Source organism: Rhyacophila brunnea, unplaced genomic scaffold (genome assembly GCF_057557595.1).
Source record: "Rhyacophila brunnea isolate RB1 unplaced genomic scaffold, BYU_Rbru_1.0 scaffold_16, whole genome shotgun sequence".
NCBI lineage: Eukaryota > Metazoa > Arthropoda > Insecta > Trichoptera > Rhyacophilidae > Rhyacophila > Rhyacophila brunnea.
Genome location: NW_028232816.1, coordinates 29,746,287 through 29,769,578, shown reverse-complemented (window position 1 = coordinate 29,769,578; position 23,292 = coordinate 29,746,287). Strand labels below are relative to the sequence as shown.

The following is a 23,292-nucleotide window of genomic DNA, read 5'->3' as shown; positions in this document are numbered from 1 at the left end:
CTTCGAGACGGAACTTTCTGTGATCGCCGAAGGCATTTTCAGTTTGACATAAGTACCACTTTTGTATGTTTAATTAATTATGTGTAGTATGAAAAGTAGTTGTCCTTTTTTGTCATCACACTTATATACGAGATGGTTTTCTCCAACATCTTTGTATTATTCACGTTTTCTTTTTTGTGACTATTTTCATCAGAATTAGAATTAGAATCAGATTAGAATGGCGTCAGATTCTTCTGGCAGTGCGGGTGACTCGTTTAGGTGTTGGTATCGTTACTTTCAAATGACACTGACACCGCTCAGAAGTGATTTCGTTGTGGCCGCAATGCCAGAAGAATCTGTCCTTTCGATACCTACATGATGGATACAAGTGAGATGGGCTGGAATTCCCAATTCTAGAAGCACCCTCCTCATGCAGTCCCATTTTATGTTACTACGCCCCCATAAATTGTATTTTTGCGCGAAATTTAATACACAAAGGATTACATGTTAAAACCGCGCCATTCGCGCCCCTCGGTTTGGAAACCGCTGCATCATAATAATATGTCTTTAAATCAGGTCCACAGCTAGTCTGGGCTACATTTTTTTATTGATTTTATTGTACACGATTTTGTTTTATTATAATGCAGCTTGCATTGTAACCGCATGATGTAATAGGTCAGGGTTGGTGAACCTTTTTACGTATGCGTGCCAAAATTTCCCAAATATTATTTTTCAACTGTCTGACATGCCGAGCAGTTTTTCATGAGGAAAAAATTGTTTTTAAGAATCCTATTTTGACGTTCTAGATACCAGTCATAGAACATAACATACATATTATAGCTTTAACGGTTTTTTCAATTACGCCGTACATTTCGATCCACCAATTTTCTGTCTGTCTGTCAACTGTCTCCAGAATTACTCCACGTTTTTGTTTCTTATTTGGTGCAGTAATTTTTTGTTGGTAGACATGAATTTGTTTGTTAATGTATAAAATACGATAATTCTTTCCGCATAAATTTACACTAGAATTGCTCCGATCAGATGAGGCATTCTCTCGCTACAGTGGTCTCAAGCATTGAATCGATCAAAAGGTTCGCGGCGCGGCACCCCTCCGTCCCTGATGATGTTATTGTGATAATATTATAATATAAAATATGACATATAAAGTCTAAAGACCGACCTATGCAAGTATATATTAATTACATTAAACGTAATACTTATTTTTGAAGAGTATTTGCCTGCAATTTTTTATATAATGCGATCTGTCATTTATTATTATTATAGGTTTTTTTCTCTTGAAATGCGTGCCATGCAACATCATCTCGCGTGCATAGATTCGCCACCACTGTAATAGCTAATGCATTCAGACAGTCGTGTCACGGCCTCCACCTGTTTTTTCGTGATTTTTTTATTATCGACGATGTACATAATTAATATTTATTTCTATTTCGTTTCTGTTGTATTTATTCGCGCGGTATTTTCAAGGGTCGGGTCGCGGCCATATCATCATATTATTTTATGAATTGTCAGTGGACTTATCAAGTCTATCCACTAGTGACTAGTCATGATAAATAAACAACATCATATTAATATGATGGTTTCTCAAATTATTGTTTTTTTCGGTCAAAACTGCATCCGGAAATTTGTGCGTATGCAATAGGCCGTATCACAGTTCATCGTGAGCTGTTATAGTTGATATTGAGATAAAATTCACGTCTGAATTAAACACTTAAAAATACATGTTAAAATAATATAATAATTATTTGGAGTCTCTGGACGATTGACTAGTTCGTCCTGTGCTCTGTCCAAGAAATACGAATCATTCAGCGCCAACACCACATTTCGAACGCATCAATTCCATCCGGCTACCTTGCCCTCATGGTCCGTGATTCGACACCGTACACAAATATGGATTACACTAATGTTTAAACGGGCATCATTTTCTTGACAATTTCGCATTTTTCGCCATCTGTGTGCGCCTTCTTATTTCCGCTTCACATCCGCCTTTTCTGCTTTTCTTTTCTTTTCTTTTCTCGATTTCAGATGTACAAACTCTGTTTAATAAAATTTTTAATTGAATCAAAATAAGTATGTAAGTAGTTCAATATTATTACGATATAATAATGTGTACTAGTGGCGTAGGGTAGAGGTAGGCTGTTAAGATCCGCTATAAATGGTGCACACTAAGTGTGTGGCCTCAGTGACGAGCGTTGTGCAGAGCGCAGCGTGCAGCGTGGAGGACAAACACGTGTTACGCAATGCAGGTGGCCTTACTGGCTATGAAAAACAGCAGGGGTGTTTGTGTTTGTTACAGCGCGCTGACGAGCGCGCGCGCTCATGACAAACCAGTTTGAAATTTAGCAGCGTTTAGTTCAGCGCGCAAATTGTTTTCGTTATTCGGTGGAGGGAATTAGCAGTAAAAGTCGGAATTGAAGGAAAATAATGTTTTTATTTTTTAGTATAAAGTTCGTTGTATTATTAACTATTTCATTACAAATTTATTCAGGCCGGAGTTATTCTGTTTTCCAAAAAATAGTTTGAAAATTGGTTTCTTACATCTCGCGCTGTGACGGAGGAACTGTTGTTTCTTCTATTACATGAGAATTTATTCGTAGCTGATTCTGTAGCAATATTATTTATAATGTGATGATTTTATTTATTTATTTAATTATTTATTTTATTTATTTAGAAAAAGAGTATTACGGCATTACAGCGATTAGCCAATGCGCCATAATACTAAATACAAAATTATAAAAATGTCTTAATTACAAATAACAAATACTATAACAAGAAAATAGAAAAGACAGCATGTGTTTATGTAAACATTAAAGAAACATGATATATACAATTATAAATTTAACATATTTAACACGTCTACTAACATTATATAGTTGATAAAAAATAAATCAACCTTTATGGTGCCATCAAATAAGTTAATCGCACGATACACAGCATCATGAAACATAACATCTGTCCTGCGACGAGGTATCATGAAAACCGTGGAGTTACGAGTGATATCGGTGGGAACATGAAAATTAATATTTGCCAGTATTACGGATTGTAAATGAACCCACGAAGAAGTAAAAAGAAATGCTTTAAAAGAGCAATCACTCTTCTAGTGGACAGGGATTGCATTGATAGCATACCCAGAAGAAAACGAGTCGGGAAATTCACTTTATTATCATTATCACAAGGAAAGAACCCGTATGTTCTTAAGTAGAGAAATCTAAGAAATCTATTGTGGATGATGATCAAAATTGCCTTCGAGATCTCTTATAACATTGCGTAAAATGCATGTAGCTATTATTATTAGACAAGCATGTTCCACGTTCGTTTCTATCGCTTTAGTTAATATACACCTCTTTGCATATAAACTCCCAAAAACACATTCAATACACTTCCGTGGCGAGAGAGGCAGAGTTATTAAAATTTTCACTTTGGCTAAACGCTCCAAAAGCTCACTGTGCACTAAGGACAGATCAGAGAACGCCGCACGCCGCGCTGCGCGCCGCGCTGCACGCAACGCCTACTGAGGCCGTACACTTAATGTTGTCAGTCATACGTATTTGTTTGCATTGAAATATTTGACCCTGCAACGAATTCACATTTTATTACATTTTTTACAATTGTAAGTTTATCTTTAAATTGAAAAAAAAATAAAAAATCTTTTTAATGTTTTCGGATACATATTTATTAATTAATACAGTTGAAATTGTAAATTATCAAAAAAAAATCTCAAATTGCAAGCTTCGTATATTTCCGCTAGGTTCTCTGCTGGCATGCGTATCCCCCTTAATCCAACGAAAACAAATAAGTATGAATGAAAATGTGTGCACGATTTAGTCGTACCGCCCAAAATATACCAAAATTATTATGGTTTGGTTTAGGCAGGGTTTAATTGACTTAAAAACCAAACCATCTGTAAATTGTAGTCATAGTTCAATAAAAACAAATACGTTTGAGTAACAAAGTGTAATGTGCACTATTTATTTCGGATCTTAACAGCCTACCTCCGCCCTTCGCTACTGGTTCTAGGTATGTATAAAAAATAGACGATTCTCGCTTTGTTTGTTGTATATTTGACACAGCACGAAAATAATGATAAAAAACAGTAATTATTTTTAATTTAGTATACGAAGACTCCGCATCAAGTAGAGTAGTTTCCGTGCCTACGTCCTCAAAGAAATCTTGTTAAAAATAAATTAAAAGATACTGTGAATTTTACTGCCATAATTATGTCCGTGTCGCCATTGGATTACGGATAGTTTCGCGATTAATGTATGGTTTTAAGAAACCTCCGGAAGCAGTCAAAAGAGTTCACAAAATTTGATTGCATTAGATTTGAATCACTTTTTAAATATCTCATTTGGACAACCCTGCGCCTATGAGATAATTTTATTATTACTATTATGTGATATGCAGGTAGGTATGTAATAATGTAATAAATAACAACGTGCCTATGAATTATTGTTTGAATGAAAAACGTACATACATAATTATTATACTTGTACAGTTCTGTCTTACGTCATTTTTTAAGCAAAAAATATCTAGCCGTCCGCCAGACAACTGCAATTATTCAACCCGAAATTGACAGTGGGATGGAAAAATATATTCTGTTCAATTAAAATTTTCGTCATACCCCACTGAATTGTATTGGATATGAGCCCGAAGCATGGAATGTCATGAATTGCTATTAGCTGTGTATCCGATGTAGAAAAATATATGCATAAGACCAATGACGGTCAGTCGCGTATACAACCTTAGCGATGGTGCCCATAGAACTCGTCGAGCGGGCGAAGTCGGCGTATGAAGTGTTTATTCATAACCATAATCACACGTCTCTCGCCGCGCATTACCCTTCACCTATGTAATAAGCGGCCCAAGCAGCACAAAATAATTATTATTACAGCGCCTTTCATAACAAAGCAATAAAAATATTATATTATTTCGGGGCTTGTAATTAATATTTACGACGACATTATTCAACCAGCGAAATATAGGACACGGAACAAAGAGTTCCCTGTTATTAAATAATTGCTTTTCGCCCGTCGATCGACGACGCCTCGAGCAGCGTAATTTTGGTAGCCGTGTTCAATGAATGGACTTCTTTGTATTTTCATTAAATCGTATCGCCGAGAAGCGAAAAACGGTGACTCATGCGGCAGGCGGGGCGCAAGGCATCGTCAAGTCCAGTGGGCGCTGGCGTATTTGATTACGTTGTATTTTTGATGATTTACGCGCCACTTGTAGAAATTTTGCGCGAGCGCCGCACTCGCTGCGTCAATGGGCTTTATGCCTTAGGTATACTGTATCCATAACAGGTCAATATATTCAGATGTCCACCGACAAATCAACGATCAAGTTAAATACCTACATTAATACTGGGAAATCAAAATTCTAAAAATGGCTAAATAATGACGACGGAACGCGAGCTTAGCAGCTGTCATTGTATTTTTGTTTATGCGTGTTATATTGACGTTATTTCGATTTAACGTATCTTGACATTCTATGCATTTAAACTTTAGAGCTATAATTAGTTATACTTACGTAAATAAGTGAGCTCATATATCCGATTTTCGGGCACGTGACACAATATAGTACAGCATAGCGAGTGACATAATATATCAAATAAGTATGTATTGTAAACAAACATCAAGTGTAATATAGTTACACCTTGCGGGCTGCTTTTACCATATTGTATGTGTACTTTACAGTTGGTTCCCAGTATATACGTTGAACACAACGTCTCATTGCGAAAGTGCCGTAGGTTTTCGGTGTGATTGACTCACGCTAGTCCCGTTATTACCTCGCATTTCTGCGCCTTTCCGTCTCCAACGGTCAGTGATTTCGTCCCGAACCCACCCCACGTACAGTCATCATGTCAAGACACTCTCCACTATGGTGCGATGAACACCTGACTTGCTCACCCAACAGTCGCTGTGATCTGTTTCACTTACAAGTTGTTCCGCATGCGTAGGCAGTATGCTCACTCGTGGACGAATAACCGCAAGAGAAGTGTGTCTTTATGTTTACTGATGTCGTAATTTATTAACTTGTTGAATGGGAAAATAAACTATATTATACCTTATTAATTTCGTGTATTAACGTCACCGAAGATAAGCTTCAATCCTGTCTGTATCCCTCAGTAACAGTCGTTCTTGGCAGTGGCGTGCGGTCCATAAATGCTGCAGATGCGTAGCATCCCCAGATAACTTACTATCGCTAATATTATGCATTTATTGCTCAGTCTCATAGTAGATTTCACAAAAAAACTATATTTCTTCGGAAAGTTCAGTATTATATAATATTGCTTGTGATTTTCATGATTGATTGTCATTATTAATTAGAAACAAAATACATAATATATATTCATTTTAACACTACATCAGGCTATGGTGCCTAATGGCAGTAGTCTGGTGAAACAGCAATGTAGTAAGTAATATAAGTGAAATAATCAGACATCTAGACTTTGAGTAAATCACATTAATAATATATTGTGACCTCACCGGATCGACCCCGGCGCCCTCGGATGAAAGGCAGCGCCTTACGCACTGGACTACTATAAAACAATTAATGTATGGAATATTGCAGAGTTATCACTTCGCAATATGTAGGATCACAGTTCATACTAATAGGGTGCTCGCAATTATTCAATTACTTACTAAAATTATATAATATGTAGTACATAGTTGGTAAATATGAATTTTTCAAACAGAGTATATAAGAACGAGTCACCGCACATTATTAGTGCTTAACATGTTAACACGAATCTTAACCATAGTTATATTATAATGAAGACTCCTTAAGTGCTAACACGGTTGCTATGCTAATTATTGTACACATTGAAGTAACAGGGAACGTTTATTTGTTGTCTTTCTTAAATTATAAATTATCTGTGTCTATTTGATCTAGGTCGGTCGTATAGGGGTTGTCGTTTTTTCTCCACGCTAATCCGGATGTGCAAGCATCTATCATGTAATCGAGATGTCGTTAGAAGCCCGTCTCAAGGTAACACACACACATTGACAATATGTTTTCCTCCTTCGATTCCCGCCATTTTTTGCGACCATAAACAATGATAATTGCCGCTGTTTGTTTCCTTTGCTCGTCAATGCAACGGGCTAATCAATAAAATAACAATGACACTGGTATATCCATAAAGGGGTAACGCTTTTATTATTGTTTCAATTTTACTGTCCGGGAACGAATGCACAGAATGTCGAGCTAGGTTAAATCGAAATAATAAAAATGACAAGCATGGACAAAAATAGAATGACAGCAACAAAACTCTTCAATTTATCTGATTGATTTAGGAGGATTTGATTTAGGAACACGGCGTTGCCTGAATAATTAAGATTTTCGTGTCTGTCATTATAATTTTAATATATCTATGGATAGGTTTCGAAGGTATTTAGATATAATGCAACGTCTACAATCTATGCATCTCAACCCTATTGGAACATTACAAAAGATACATACCAATGGTTTGCTGTTAAAATAGGTTGTCTATCTCATGGTTCATCTTTTTTCTGATATGGGGACAAACCACAGCAAATTAATAATATATAAATGTGGAAGCCAGTCGCCATGGACCAAGGTATTGAAGCCGGGCTCGGCTTATTATTTTATGACGTCAGGCCATAAAACCCTAGATACACAACGCGCCGAGTATTAAATCTTTAAATATTACGAATATTGAACGCGGGTGTCGTTTACATTACACACTTTAATGCATTTTAGGTATAATAGGTACATACGTAACTATTGAAAATAACATATTTTATTCTTTTGAAGTTATACTAATTCTTTTGGGGCGTTTGGTAGAGAGTGAAATTGAGAGCCGTTACGAAAGTAATTGACAGTATGAAGTTAGCTGCTAATCGGTGAGCTGTATACAAACGCAAATATGATAGTAGAATTGTTCCGTTTTTTTACGAATTTATTAATATTGGCCAAAATAAAATAAAAAACAACGAGATATAAATTAGGTAACTATATAAGTTGAAGTGTATAGAAATAAAGCAGCGGCACTCCAATAAGCGGCTCTCCTTTATTCTAGTTTTTATGGATATGATAACACGGCAATTCTATCTGATACCTATCATACTTTATTTGAAAGATCTGAAACATGATGTCTCGCGTAACGATGTGATCATAGCCGACCGTAGTGACCATAGACCAAGGAGTATAAATTATTTTGCTTGGTTAAAAATATTGTTTCGCTTTGTGAATTGTACTCCTTTTTCTATCTGATTAGCTGTCAAAACTAAGCTTGCTTATATTTTTAAGTGTGATAGGTACGCTTCTTTTGTTTGGAATTATTTAGTTTATGTTAAAACTATTTTCTAAATGTTTGAATATTTTTGGTTGATGTGAATTTTGACTAACGCGGCGTGCTATTATTTTGTTTTGTTACGCCAACGAAATATAACTTCTTACGCGCGTACATAAGTACACGCACCGAATTGTTACCATATCCGATCATAAACATATCATATGGGGTTCCAGAGTTAATGAGAAATTAATGTTGAACACTTGCTCAACCTATGCAGTCCATACACTAACTACAAAAGTGTTTTATTTATCTGCATAGGTACAAATTTCCGGACACACATCTTTCAATGTGGGTCTAAAACTGATCGTTACTTACTTACTTAGAATAATTTATGATTAAGCTACCTACTAGCTATCGCGAATAGGTGGGCGAGCTATTAATTCATGACTGCAGTTGTAGGCGTCTAATGTTCTTTTCCGGGTACAAAATATTTTATCTACAGCCTGCAGCTAGTCTTGTCATCCGCATTTAATGCTGTTTTTTGCCTGCTCTTGACTTTCTCAATGACACGGTGCAAATATAATGTTAGACTGCAACCACCGCATGATTCGTTTATTTTGATATACCTACGTCGTTATATTTCATCATGTAATTGAGTCTAAAGTCTGAGATAAAAATATCTTGACATGATAACGTTGTGAGGATGGCCCCTCCGAACCCTTAAGGTAGAGCCGCCCCACTTGCATGTAAATTATCAATCATCACATTTTACATTTTTTTCGTGTGGCTTCACAAATTTTTGTCAAGGCCCATACTTCAGTTGAGGCATGGTCTAAAAAGATCGTGGCTAGGCGATGCGTGGATTGTGCAAATGACGCGTGCCGAACGAAATATAATTTGTCATAAAAATCCAACATGCGTTCATTTAATGTTATATTACTAATAATAATAGTATATTCATTGACATGTTTTCTTTTTTAAGTACCTACATACGTAAAGTTTTTTTAGTCATCTTTACACGATTTAAGAATATTTTCATCCGACGCCATAACAAAACAAATCGACGTGCGGACACCTCGACTGTCGGTCTCCGATTGGCGACTAGTGATAAATTTCGTCGCACCTACTGTTGAAAATTATTTGCCGTTTCACTGAAATACGCTCTTAATTCTATAATGAGACATTTACATTGGCAGCGGTTTCTGCCTATCCACCCTCAAAATACGAGAACATAATAATATAAAGGGAAACATACTCGTATGCTTTTGAATTATCTATCAACGGAGGTCGATCCACTGCCATACGAATGCCTCCACTAGCATCTTTTATCCTTCCCGCTTATGAGTTGCCTCGTATTTTCGGTGAACATAATCAGTTCGATGATCCGTAGTCTTAAGGGCACGTATGTCATAATTGCCGTGTTTTTCCGCCTGAAAGATTTAACCAAATTAGTATTTTTCTTGAATTGTATTAAATTACCGGATAATTTTTTATCGTACTGAGTTGGAAATATTGTAACTTGTAATATCTGCGTCAGACTCTGTATAAGTGGTTCTTAGTTTCCTTAATCGGTCAAAAAGTTTTGGTCGGCCGATAGAATATTGATTTCAAAATGATCATATCCGAATCATAAATCTTTTAATCGGGATTTAAAAGCAAAATAAATCAACCATCGGACTAATACATTCGGCGAAGCATCGTATATCTGTCCGTTGTTAATAGATTTTTATATAAAGCTAATAATATTCACTTTTGGCTGTGGTTGTCAGGTTACGTCTTTCTTCCAGATTGTCGACGATACTATACTAATTTCCGAAGGATTTTGTTCGTTTTTCTGCAGCACGATGCAGTCCGTGTTATTAACTATTATTTGCAATAATAACCTATTATAATTTATGGCTTTATCATCTTTTGATTATTTACGATTTGTTTAAGGTGGTGTTAGTATTTTTATTCCTTTTTCGAGTCGTAAAATACAACTCTTAATAGGGGACGGTACATAAAAACGAAATTGATCAATTTGTAATTATTTTTATTAATTATTAATAATACATGTCTTTATTATTATAATTATAATTATTCGCCGTGTCGGGTCTACAATGGCTACACCAGTGCTTTTAAACATGTTTACTAAAGCGGTACACCGAACGACGGCATAATTAAATTACTTAAGGGGACGTTCTACAGAATTGGCCTTGAGAATTGAAAATATGATTTTTTAACATGTGGTCCATAATATCTGGTCTACTAGTTAATATAAAAATGTCGTGTCAAAGTTGTTTGTGTCAATAAATTTGCTCTATGACTCGATCCGACTCATATTTCATCAGGGCTGTCGAACACATAAATCACAAATATTTATAATTTTAAATTTTTATTTATAATATTTATTATTTAAGTTTTGTGCATCTAATGCCGGGTCCACACTGGCAACAAGTTAAGTTGCTGGCAACCTCGTTAGATTTTACGATAATTATGATGATTATCGTAAACTTTCTTAAGCAATTATGGTAAGTATCGTACAATTTAATGAGGTTGCCAGCAACTTGTTGCCAGTGTAGAAATGGCTTAATATCCACTGTGGTTCACGTAGTGGCATGGACTTGGGGTTAACTAATTCAGGAAGTCAACACCCATGATAGAATTTTTTCCAGTTTTGGTTGCATTATATTCCAAAACTCTTCTGTAAAAATCGTTTCCGATTTTATAAATGGAATTTTCTCGGTGTACATAGTAAACAAACCTACGAATAAAAAAGGCAAGAAGGAACATACTGATTCATCGCAGTAAAATCTGGCAATTAAATTCGCCATTTTGAAAAGCGACGATTTTGCGTAAACAAATATCACGTGGTCTGTGCGTGTGCGGCAAACTTTTAAGAATTATCTTCAAATGTGTTAATCTTGCCCATTTTTTGAATAATAAAATGCCTAATGTCGATATAAATTATACTGATGGTTTCATAAATGCGTTTAAAAATTAATAAATGTAAAAAATCTTAATACCACTGCACATTTATGTACTGAAATATGACTATATTCTAAAACATTAGACCGAGAGGTTTAAAAGAATACTATTTTATGTAATACAAATACTTTATGCAGTCTTCAAATGTTTAAAATAAATATAAAGGATAATAAGGCTTCAAAATTATATAAATAGACTAGCTGACCCGGCAAACGTTGTTCTGCCATCTAAATTATTTCTAGTAAATATTTTGGTTGTTAAATAAAAAATAACGAATGTATTGTAAGTGTGTGGGGATGAGATCTATGACAGAAAGAGGAATGGAGCACTGTAGACGATGACCGCCGATAACATATTCATTGTTTGATCTCTTAAAAGTTAAATGTAAAGTGAAAAAAAATTATAAATTTTTTATCCTTAAGTAGGAAAATGAAATAAAGAAAATCAATATTAATTTTGAAGAGCAATTGAGTGTACAATATTTTTTGTCAGTCCGTCTTTAGCCAACACGAATAAGCTCGATGGTTTTCCCACGCGAGAACTTGCCACGTACAATTGTCCGTGTGAAAAACATGGTGTGCCCAGATCTAAGCCGTATCATGGAATGATTTATGTGGGGGTAAGGAATAGGTATGGATGGAGATATAGGATAGGGATAGGTTGGGGATGAGCATGAGACTCGGGGAAATAGGAGGCAGGGTCGTGGGTAGATTGACTATTACCTCTTTGACCTCTGTTACCTGTCCGGTTACTACACTCATTCGTTGGATGTTCCTGTATAATAATAAAGTACATAAAGATGGAATAAATATAAATATCTCGGATTGAGCGCCACTCTATGTTGATGCATAGAGACAATAGTGATAAGGAAAATTAAATGAAAAGCAAGTAGAGAAATTTCAACAAATGTATATTAATAAATGAGATAACTTGCGGGCTACAGTGTATAAAGAAGTATAATTACTTAAGTGAATCACGAGCACCTAAAGCGATACAATATTTAAATAAATAAGAACAAAAACCCAAAAGCTAATTCGGTCGGTGGACCGTAACATAAAAGAACAATAAATACCAATTACACAAAAGGCTCTCCAGCCTTTTCGCTGCCCTCGATTCCTTCCAGGACGGAATCGAGGAGTGCGTCTTCAAACGTGTGGGGACCGTGGAGTTCCTCCGATCTCCTGGCGTGGGGGGGACGTCCTTCAGATGGCCATCGTCCTCGTCTCCAAAACGTCAGGAAATCGAAAGCCCTGTGCCCAGAGTCCGAGGCTCGGAACTGGCCAAGACGTCTGCTTCCTTCGAACGATCAAGACTGAGAGATCGACTCCTGCTTCACCTTCGTGTAAAAAGCCCGCTATCTCGTATAGCGCCGGAAATAGTGTCACGAACTCCGTACAAACTATCCCGTGCGCAGGCGTGATCCGGTCGTACTTTTGCGTAGTGTTGCCCTCGTAAAGACTTCCTTGGCTTAGTGTGTTATGTTATAAAATAACATGACAGCCGCAAACAGACATCGTTTTGCCTTGCGACTTATTGATTGTCATTGTGAATGTCAATCTAATAGGAAATTGAATGCGTTTGAATTCAATTGGCACGTCTGTAAGAATCATTGGAATTCGTGGCAGCAAAACATTTTCGGCTCGGAATTTGCCATTCAAAATGGTGGCTTCGATAATGTTTTTCATCAATTTTTTAATGACCAATTGCGTGCCATTGCACAGCCGTGGTGGGTTCAAATTCCGAAGTAAAATAACCGGAGATCCAACTTTCAGTCGTAGAAGGTGTGTTGACATGCCTGGTAAATCCAGTGAGTTCAAAAACTCTGTTGGATAATTTACAGCTTCGTTGACATCGCAAACTGTATCGATCGATTTGTATGATACCAAATCGCCTGGCAACGACTGCTGTATCTTGAAGTTTAAATCGTCAACGTCCACATTTTTTGCTGCCAAAATGGCTCTTTCTGCTAGCCACGCATGATTTATGTATTGTGTGCGTACATCGGGAAATATGCGGTCAATGAGAGCATTTTGCGAATCAACGATTCTGCAGAAATTAGTGGGCAATTTTATGCATCCAGTATTTTCATAGACAGCAACTTTTCCATCGCCGATATCTAACAATTGGTTCGAGAATGTGTCAACAGATGGATCTTGTAGCATTTGCACGCGCATGTTTATTTTTAGCTGGACGTTTTCAACATTACGCCACAGTGGCGATGATTTCAAGCAAGCGTTGATCTCATCAGCGTACGTTGAACGTGGAATGATGGGAAGTGTTTGTCTGAAATCACCTGAAAGGAGTAACAGAGTGCCGCCGAATAGTTTGTCGTTGTTTTTTATATCTTTGAGTGTTCTGTTCAACGCCTCAAGAGAATGTTTGTGTGCCATAGTGCATTCATCCCAGATGATAATTTTGCATTGTTTCAGCACTGTGGCCATGGACGATTGTTTTTTTATGTTGCACATTGCGTCTGGGTTATTATTAATATTCAGTGGCAGCTTAAATGCTGAATGAGCTGTTCTGCCTCCATCCAATAAAGTTGCTGCAATGCCAGATGATGCAACAGCCAATGCAATGCCATTATTTGATCGTATTTTGGCGAGAATTAGCGAAATGAGAAATGTTTTGCCAGTTCCACCTGGTGCATCCAAAAAAAAGAATCCACCTTGTCCCGCCAAAACTGCCAGCATAATGCGGTCGTAAATGATTTTTTGTTCATGAGTCAGTAGTGGGACATTGCGAGTAACAATCGTTGCCATTTCTGCAGTATCGTACTGCAGTTCACGATTCATTTCGGTGTCCATTAAATCAGAAGTACTTCGATTTGGCAAACTCATACCGAAATGACTGAGTGGTAAATTGGCAATGACAACGCAAATATCCTCGATAGTAATCAATGCTTCATTGTACATAGCGTCACTGAATATAATCGTTAGATCGTTGCACCGTGTACGAATTCGATGCAATATATCGTCAGTCATTGAATCTTTATGCTTATCCCACAACGTGTCTGCTCGTCCCGGGAAACATGTAGTGAACACTATAGCGAATAGTAGACGAATTTGTGTTGCTGTACAGCCCAATGCTGCTTCAGCAAGCATATCGTCCCAGTGATTGTCGTCTTCGAGCAAGCCGAGTGCTTATATGCATCTTTATATGTTGGATACTGTTGCCCATTCACTTTGCGTATATCTTGAAATGATAATGAGCCGGTGACATTAACCAACAACAGTCGCAGATAGAAACACTCAATCTGCCTTGGATTGACTGTATATACTCGGCCCAAAGTGTTTGATTTGAATAGGCCGGGGCACGCAACAATTGGTGTGCCTTGCTTGCGGGGCATCCATTTTTTTGTTTGATTCCATGTGAAATAGCGATGTACTTCGGAATAGAGTAATGTTCGTGCAAAGGCACCGAAAGTATCCGCACGATTACACAATTCGAAAAATTCGGTGAGTGTAGTTTTTGGTGGATTTATGGCACGCTCAATTGCTGTCTCGTTGGTGAAAAATACGCGCTGGCCGTTTTCAAGATGGACGGCTAAATGTACGAGTATAACTGCTGGGTCCCGTTCATGAATTGGGAAACCAAAGATACGCCAGACAGCTTCATTGGAGCTGATGTACCGGCCAATTTGGTAGCGCATTATTTCGTCGTTGTCATTCAATCGAGGAGCATTCACATCGGTATTTTGAATTTGAAATACAGCCATATCGCTGCCTTTATTCACATACTTGCAAATGTATTTGATGCTCTTCACCGAACTGCAGAACTCAACATTAATATGAGCATTGAATGTTTTGCTCAGCAGAGGCGAATATGGTACCACCCAACGATTGTCAATGTCAATGTCTGCGTTGTTGATATTTAGCGTAAATGATTATCCGCCATTATCAGTATTTCTTCGACGATATATAGGATATCCGTCGACATTTGTGATCGTGTCGTTGGTGAAATGTTTAGGAAAACGCTTTGTACATTTTCCATCTGCCATGCAAGGCGATAAACGATTCAGATCACCGCATGGGCCATGAATCATGTTTGTGGTAACAATATCGAACAGTAGTTGATCAGTAGACGGATCTATAATTTCCGCGGAAATTACACTATCGATTTCTTCAGGGCGTATTTTGTCGACTAACCAAATCAAAATGTGTGCATGAGGTAATCCTCGCTTTTGCCATTCTACCGAATACATCCAGCAACGTGTGGGACCGAATACGTGTAATTTTGTAATGAAGCTCATTAAAGACTTCAATTTTTGTTTGAACACACGTGCTGTAATATCATGACGATGTATTGCATTTTGGCCTGGCAATAGCAAAGATGTAATCTCCTGCCACTTTGGATTACATGTAAACGTTATAAATAAACACGGTCGTCCGTACTCGCGCACGAAAGTCATAGCATCCTGTATGTATTCTTGGATATGACGTGGACTGCCTACGTAGGATAATGGTAGAATGATAGAGTTACCAATTTCGGTGGTGTCGGCGTCGCTCATGATAGCGTCTCGCAAGTGAATGTATTCTTCCGCACGCAACTTCTGTTGATTGTGTCGTAGGAATTGCAGTCGTTCGCTCTCTACCTTCGCGTACATGTTGACCATGAATTGTTGGCACAGCTCACGACATCGCAGAATGACGTTGTCCTGACCACGTCGAATCATCATACGATACGCATAAAAATCCATCGAGCTCAGTTTCTTGTTTGTTTCGGCTCCTGTAACAACATATTCAAAAATATTAATTCATTCATAAATATTAATTCAAAATGAATAATGATGTTTATAATGAATGAATTACCTGTGGCGGGATCTCGTTGTTTAATGTTTATGCAATATCCGTCTTGTCCCTTCCAGAAAATTAGCGGATATTGGAGAGCGTCGTATGAACGGTGTGTGTCAGCGATGAACTTCAGATTATTGTTTCTTCTTCGAATCACGATTTCTCGCGGCGATGTGCGGTCGCCAACCATGATTCCAGCAACGTCGTCAACAACAGGCGCATTGAATCGACGCAAGTGCTCTCCAGCTGGTGTTTTATCAGGATTGATGACAATAGCGTGGTTGTCACTTTGCAATTCGTGCATATATGATTTGAAGAATTTCAATAATTCGTTGTGCTCATTCAATAGGGTGTCCAGTTCGCCGACGATGCGCCTGGCATTAGGCGAATTGAGCTTATTGTAGCCGCAACGTGCATCCACGCGATTGATGTCCTCACCGCCCATGAAGTAAATTTGTAAAAATTTATGTGGTTCGTTTGGCATTGGCAGCAATGAGCCTACTTTGTGGTACACTTGGCCTTTGATTTTGAACGTAGAATGGAATTGTTGACCATTTGCCGCAGTATTGTGAACTATTTCTGTAGCTCCAAACGAAGTCATTTGGAAGCATGAATTGAATGTGCGAATGGATTTCAGGAACAGATTTGAATCTGGATCCGTGCCGATGAGCAAGCCGTTCAATGGTTCTGGTGGTGTCTCAATTTCTGGTAGTTGCACTTTTCCTGATGCGCAACACATCCCGGCTGACTCATGTTTGAATTTTAGCGCATGACAATGGGGACATTCTTTGTCCATAGCACCAATCAGCACTTTCGGATGAGCGGAATATTCAATATCTGGTTCGTATTCGAATGCAAGACGAAGGAACGAAGCGGATAAAGCTCGATGTACTTGTTGACATTGTCGGTCATTTGCTCTGCGTGTGTTAACTGCAAACCGGCGCGCTTGTCTCCGTTCCAATTGTTGTTGTTGATTTCGTTCAGCTCGTGCCTCTTGTGATTGAGATTCACGCAATCGCGACATGCTCACACGCACATTTTCGTTATCTTGTTGGATTTGTTCGTCTGTGATTTCTGCTCTAATGTTTCGCATGTTTGTTGCTTTATTCGTTTGACGGCTCAAATAGGCCCCCTTGCGTCTTGCTGGCATTGTACACTGTAACACAACACACACACACACACACACACACACAAATAGATAAATTAAAATCAATCGTACAATATTTTGCACACACTGCCTTGTGATATGCCGAATGAAATGTCAAAATAACGCGACGCTTCTCGTGAATTCTTTTCGGACGTAGCGCCATCTGTCATTCAACAACATAAATAATTTCGTTCTGTTTGAAATACGAACGACGGTTCATTTGTTCATACAAAAATACTAAAATCGCGATTAAAAAATGGGAGGGTGGAAGTAGGAGGGTGAAAATTTTGGGTTATAGGTATTTTTTGATGCCAAATAAAAAAAATACAAAAAAAAATTGTCAAAAAAATAAAAGAATTTTTTTTCTCGATAGAGATACCCGAATCACCTAGCGGTAGGAAATATACTTGTTGACCTATTCTTATACCTAACAAATATACATTAAAAAAATCATAAAAATCGGTCGAGCTTTAAAGATTTTTTTTTCTGGATAGAGATACCCGAATCACCTAGCGGTATGAAATATACTTGTTGACCTATTCTCATACCTAACAATTATACATAAAAAAATTCATAAAAATTGGTCTAGCGGTTTCGGAGGAGTTCGACCACAAACATCGTGACACGAGATTTTTATATATATAGAGATTATCTACAACGTTTAAGGTATGTCCAGGATCATGCTTTGAAAATAGAACAAAAGCTCCATTTTGACCTACGCTGAGCATGTCCCCCTTAAATATTAAATTAAAACATCTACAATATCAAAGTTAATTAACTCATTTAGTGCTAAAACCGCGACTGGCGCGTTTGGAGTACTTGGCCATTAGATGTAATTAACGTGTTATTTAAATGTAGTAATTAAAAAGTCAGCAGTGATTGTGTTAATACATTCAATTTTTGTTCCTTAACATTGTAAAATACATAATATATTAATAAAAAATACTTGCAAATTATATTAATGGTTTTTATTATTTGATCCAAGGACATTTTACAAAACCGTGTTTATCTCAAAACTTTGATATAGTTGGAGGCACTACAATACACCACTATTATTCTAAATTCTAAGTGACATATAAATCTAATATCGTTGGTAAATTACATTCCAATCTAAGAAATCGAAGTGTATTATATCGAAAAATAAAAATAGTTCAAACCATATTTTGGTAAGTTTTTTTTATCAGTTATTTTTTTTTAATACTGCCTTCGTATACATATACCACAACACAACCCCTGTTTTGATTAATTTGAGTCAACCCATGCCTCGAAATATCGACCGTACTACTATATAATAAAATATACTGTGGGTACTAAAAATATTTGTGTCTATTTATTTGCAGGTGCCCATTGTGTCGAACATCGGGAAGTCGGGTCTCGGAACCGCAGGTGCTCAAAGTGCGACCCCTCTACCGCCCCCGCCGCCGGCGAAGAGCAATGTGTGGCTCGCGACAAGAATAAGGTTTGATAAACTCATTACAGCAGCTGCCTTCAATGATGACGACGACGACGACGACGGCCAAGATGACATTAAAACCAAGAAATGAACTGTCGATTGTTAATGATGTATTTTGTAAATGTAATTATTAACCATGTGCATGATATAATTGGATACGTGAGAGAAATGAGCTAATCGGAAAAAAATGTTGGTAAAAACTGTCATTGCCAATACATCGTATTCCTTTCTCCTGTTATGGCACTCTATTCTGCTTTCATTTTCCAGTCAATGACCTCCACCACTCGCAGATCTCTCTGGATATTATTAATCCACCTAAATCGTATCTAACCGCACTTGGTATTTTTTTAGAGTCCACTAAACGTTTGTTAAATAAATTATCTCGATACTTATGAAAAACAATGCAAGCTGTATGTACTCACTTATAAATTTTATTTGCGTTTGGCTGAAATGGTGATTAGCTCGTTTCTTCTCTGTATAATATTTATATTTTATGAAAATGCTTTGAAATATTATCTATACCTACTATTACATAAGTCGATTCTTATATTCTATTGGGTGTTTCTCGTCTCTCTCCAGCTAGACCAGAACACTTGCAAGTTAATTCGTATACAATGTATACTAAAGTTTTATTATCCGATTGAATGAATGACAACTTTTTATTTGTTGTATATTATAGTTTCTTCTTGACCATTTCCTTTAATATGCCTTTTAATCTTAATAATCGTGAACCTGAACCTGTCTTCGTGAAATCTTTCATAATTAATTGAAAGTGTTTTATTTTATTAGAGACGATCTTTTATTTAACATTCTTGTGGTAGGTTGCGGAGTATCAAGAGTTTCACTATCATCCCTATATTTAGCGTTAATATTAGTAAGAGATATAGCTGGGTATTGTTCTTTTTGTCTTAATTCATTTCTCCTATTATGGCATTGATTAAATATTTGTATACAATTCCTACCATTCGTCGATTCTCTTGAAAATCTTTTATATAATTTTATTGCCATATACAATAGTGCTAGACCTATCAAGGTATATATTATTGTGATCGTAAAATAATTAGAGCGTCTGACAATCGTAGGTTTGTTTTTTATCTTTGTCAGTTCGTCTTGAAATATATTGAGCTTGTGCGAAGCAACTCGTAATTCATCTAAATTAACGTTAGTAATTGTCAATGGTGTTAGATGAGATAATGTTGCATTAAAATGCTCATTGCTGATACAACATTCTTCGTCGATTATATTGAATTTACTTTTAGGCATTGTCATATTGGTTTCTACGTCATTATCAGCTACAAACTGCAATGCTGTTGTATATGCTTTACAATCATTTTCTAATCGTAGTATGCCTGTTCCTAAAACTTCTGCCTCTTCTAGTTATCTAGGAGGACAATCTATAGTTACTTTAGTTTTTTCTGATTAGACAAATATCCATTTGTTATGTAATATTTTGTGCCAAATGCTTAGTTTTCCAAATATGGTTTTGGTTACACAATCTTTATTCGGGTCCTCAGTTAATATCTTGGTCACACAAATACCATTATCTATAGTCATAAAGACGTATTCGTTATTATTTATTGATTTGCATTTATCAAGATCGTTCAATTTTATATATTGCATTTTTGTTCGAGTTAAGCCTATATATTTAAATTCTTTTTGGATAAGTGAAAATGCGTCAGGTTCGTAGGGTTATGAGGTATCGGCAAGGGTGTTATTTTAAATAAGAAAAAGTCTTGTATTGTCGACAGTAAGAGGTATTGAGATTATATATATATATATAATTTTAGTCTTATAAAAATATGATGTCAAGGTTGCGACATCCGTTATCAGATGAATGTTATCTAATACAAGAGGTACTGGCAATTCACGTCCTTGTGATAATTGTCCGGTATGTTCGGATAATTCCTGGAATAACTTCATCGGAGATACCAAACTAGGATGGATAACATTATTTTTACTAAACAGAATAGACTGTATGATGCTATCAATTTGATTTTCTAGGTTTTTTGTAACTTCCTGTAATAAAGTTATTTGAGTAAGTAGAAGAACATTTGTATCAATCGCAACTGCTTCTTGTTGTAAGTTTTTTGCAAATTTTTCCAATTTTTGAAGATTATCATTCATGACTGTCTCGTTAACTTTAATCTTGTTAGCGTGTCATTGAATGTTATTATTGTTGAAGTAACAACTTGCGTTTGATCTTTTAGTAATGAATTTAATTGATTTCATCTTTAATTATCCTGTTGATAGCATTATCATAATAGTTGGCGTCGTCTTCATCAAGGTGCCAGATATCGTTTCGAATGCCGTGCCTACCCCATCAAACCAACCCCTTTTCACTCGTCTATTGTTTCCTATCAAATGAATAATTGACTAGAATTTGAGCTGATAAGAGAGATATCGTTTTTAATACTGGCTAGAGTTAATCTACAATTATTGGATTGTTTTCCAATGATGACTTTTACACAGACTGCATTGGTTTTATCGTAGATATTAAGTTGATTCATGTTGTGGTAAAATATTGTTCGTCTCCTGGAATGCGACAAGGTTACAATAATCGTGGTAAATTTTTGCGCTACCCATTTCGTCATAATACAATCCGCTCCCATTGTTAATCTTTTCTATGTTAAAACATCGGTAGATTCGCTCGGATAGTAGTAGTAGAAATCTGAAATGGAATTAAACACTCATTTACTATTCTATGTTCGGTATGTTAGTCGGAATTTTCGTTAGCTTGGTGAAATGGTTTTATTTCATTGACATGATATTTCACTAATTTATTCTTTACTTTTAATACTCATAATATTAACAATAAGCGAGACATGGCGTCTGCATATTTATAAGGTATTTGACCCCTCGTACGACTGTAGACTACAATGAGTTTACATATTTTGAAGTACTTAAAAGCCTAGGGTTTTTACAATGTTTGCTTTTCTTAAATAGATTAACGAGATTCATGATGTGGGCCTACACAACTACAAAGTAAGATACAGTACAGTATATACAATTATATTTAATATGCTCTGGTAAGTGAACGGACGTGAATAGACGCCCAATGACTACGTGTAAGGTGATTTTATAGTGCCTGTGACGTCGTCATTGCGGTCTTCATTTTATTACAATAATATTATATAAATACGGGTGCAATTAGTAATAACATATGATAATGAGTGCTATGCAATAGCATGCCATTATATATTATATGGTATTATGTGGTCAGCTTCGCGTAGGCGGGCAGTGCCAAGCGTTGACGTCCTGTTTGTGCCAGAGCTGAAACCGCATCCCGTAACGGTGTGATACGGATAGTCTCTGGAAGACGCGTAAAAGAGCGATCTCAAGTCTCATCATGTCCTGAAACTCCCTCTTTGCAATCTGTAGTTTGTCCGGAGACAGTCGCCTAGAGCGTGCAGCCACTGGTAGTCCCAGTGTTGTGTTGATAAGATGTTGTATCATGTGACGCGACGTTTTGACTGCCACCTGGACGTGTGAGATCAGGGAACTGTTGCAGCAGGCCGTGATAAGCAGACTTTCCTGAAACAGTCTTGATCGACAGGACCTCTCCCGTACTGCGGTTTCCCGATGTGGTGAGGTGAGTGGTTTAGTCTGACAGTCGCCTGTTCTTGGCGTCGACTGATAATCCAAAATGGATTAAAGAATCGATTCCAATGATGGGCTTAGTAACATCGGCGATGACGAATCTTCACGTGAAGTCTCGTCGTAGGGGCCCAAGTTCAATGTAAACGGAAGGTAGCGATTACTCTACCGTTCACCGCTGACAGCTCGTATGTCGTTTTTGTTAGACGTCCCGGTATCTTACTGCGTGGTTTCACACGAAGATCCGCGCTTGTGTCGATCAGAAATTGTATTTTCGCTTTGCGGTCGGTAACGAATAGGCTGCTTGTCGTCGGGCTGAACTCGCTGGCCGCTATCAGTGATTGCCCGTAGCGTTAACCTCTTGATGGTTGCCGGACACGGTGGTTTTGCCTGCAAGCTCTGTCAGTTTGGCCTAATAGAATCTCCGACTTGCTTATGTGGCGAATTGCAGGATGCCGATCACATCCTCTGGGAGTGTCCCCATATGTCGGTTGAAAGGGAAGAGCTTCTCAAGTCGGTCCGACCCCCAGTTGGACCGGTCGGACGTTGCGACTTGGTATCTACGAGGGAAAATTTCTCAGCTTTTTAACAGTTTTCGGCATTATACGGCGAGCGAGAAGGTCTTTTCTCATCGAGAATTGACCGTAATACATTATATGGAAAAGTAGGGATCACGCACACTCTAGTGCACGCCAATCGAGGTCTTGGGAAGTTGCTCCTGGGATACTTTCGGCAGAAATTTGAACAGCGCCAAAGTATACGCCTGCATAACGGGTGTGCAGACGTGGCGGGTGGTGGAGGGAAAAGCAAGTTAATCTAGTTCGATTGGATTGAACAAAAATCTATATATTGTTTTGGATTTTGTGTTATATACTCATTTGTCCATAAATAGTTTTGGTATTACAATCTGCTGGTATCTTTGTTAATTTTTCTGAAATTAATCTTGTTTCACATATTGGATTATCTGTCGTTGAATAAGTAGTTTCACTTTGACAGATAAAGTGTCGCTTAACGATATTTTTACAATGATTTAAACTGTTTGTTTCTGTGTAGAGTATTTTTGCACGTGTTTTTCCTATATACG

General features: G+C 37.2%; 1 protein-coding gene across 1 annotated transcript in view; it reads left to right on the top strand.

The window, feature by feature from the left end:
* Positions 1-20,298, top strand: part of LOC147074618 (angiogenic factor with G patch and FHA domains 1) — a 55,164-nt gene extending 34,866 nt beyond the window's left edge. The window contains exon 10 of the mRNA XM_085943990.1: positions 18,502-20,298. Coding sequence (XP_085800116.1) covers positions 18,502-18,705 — 204 coding nt within the window. The 3' untranslated portion in view covers positions 18,706-20,298. The remainder of the gene's footprint in view (positions 1-18,501) is intronic.
* The last annotated feature ends 2,994 nt before the right edge of the window (positions 20,299-23,292 follow it).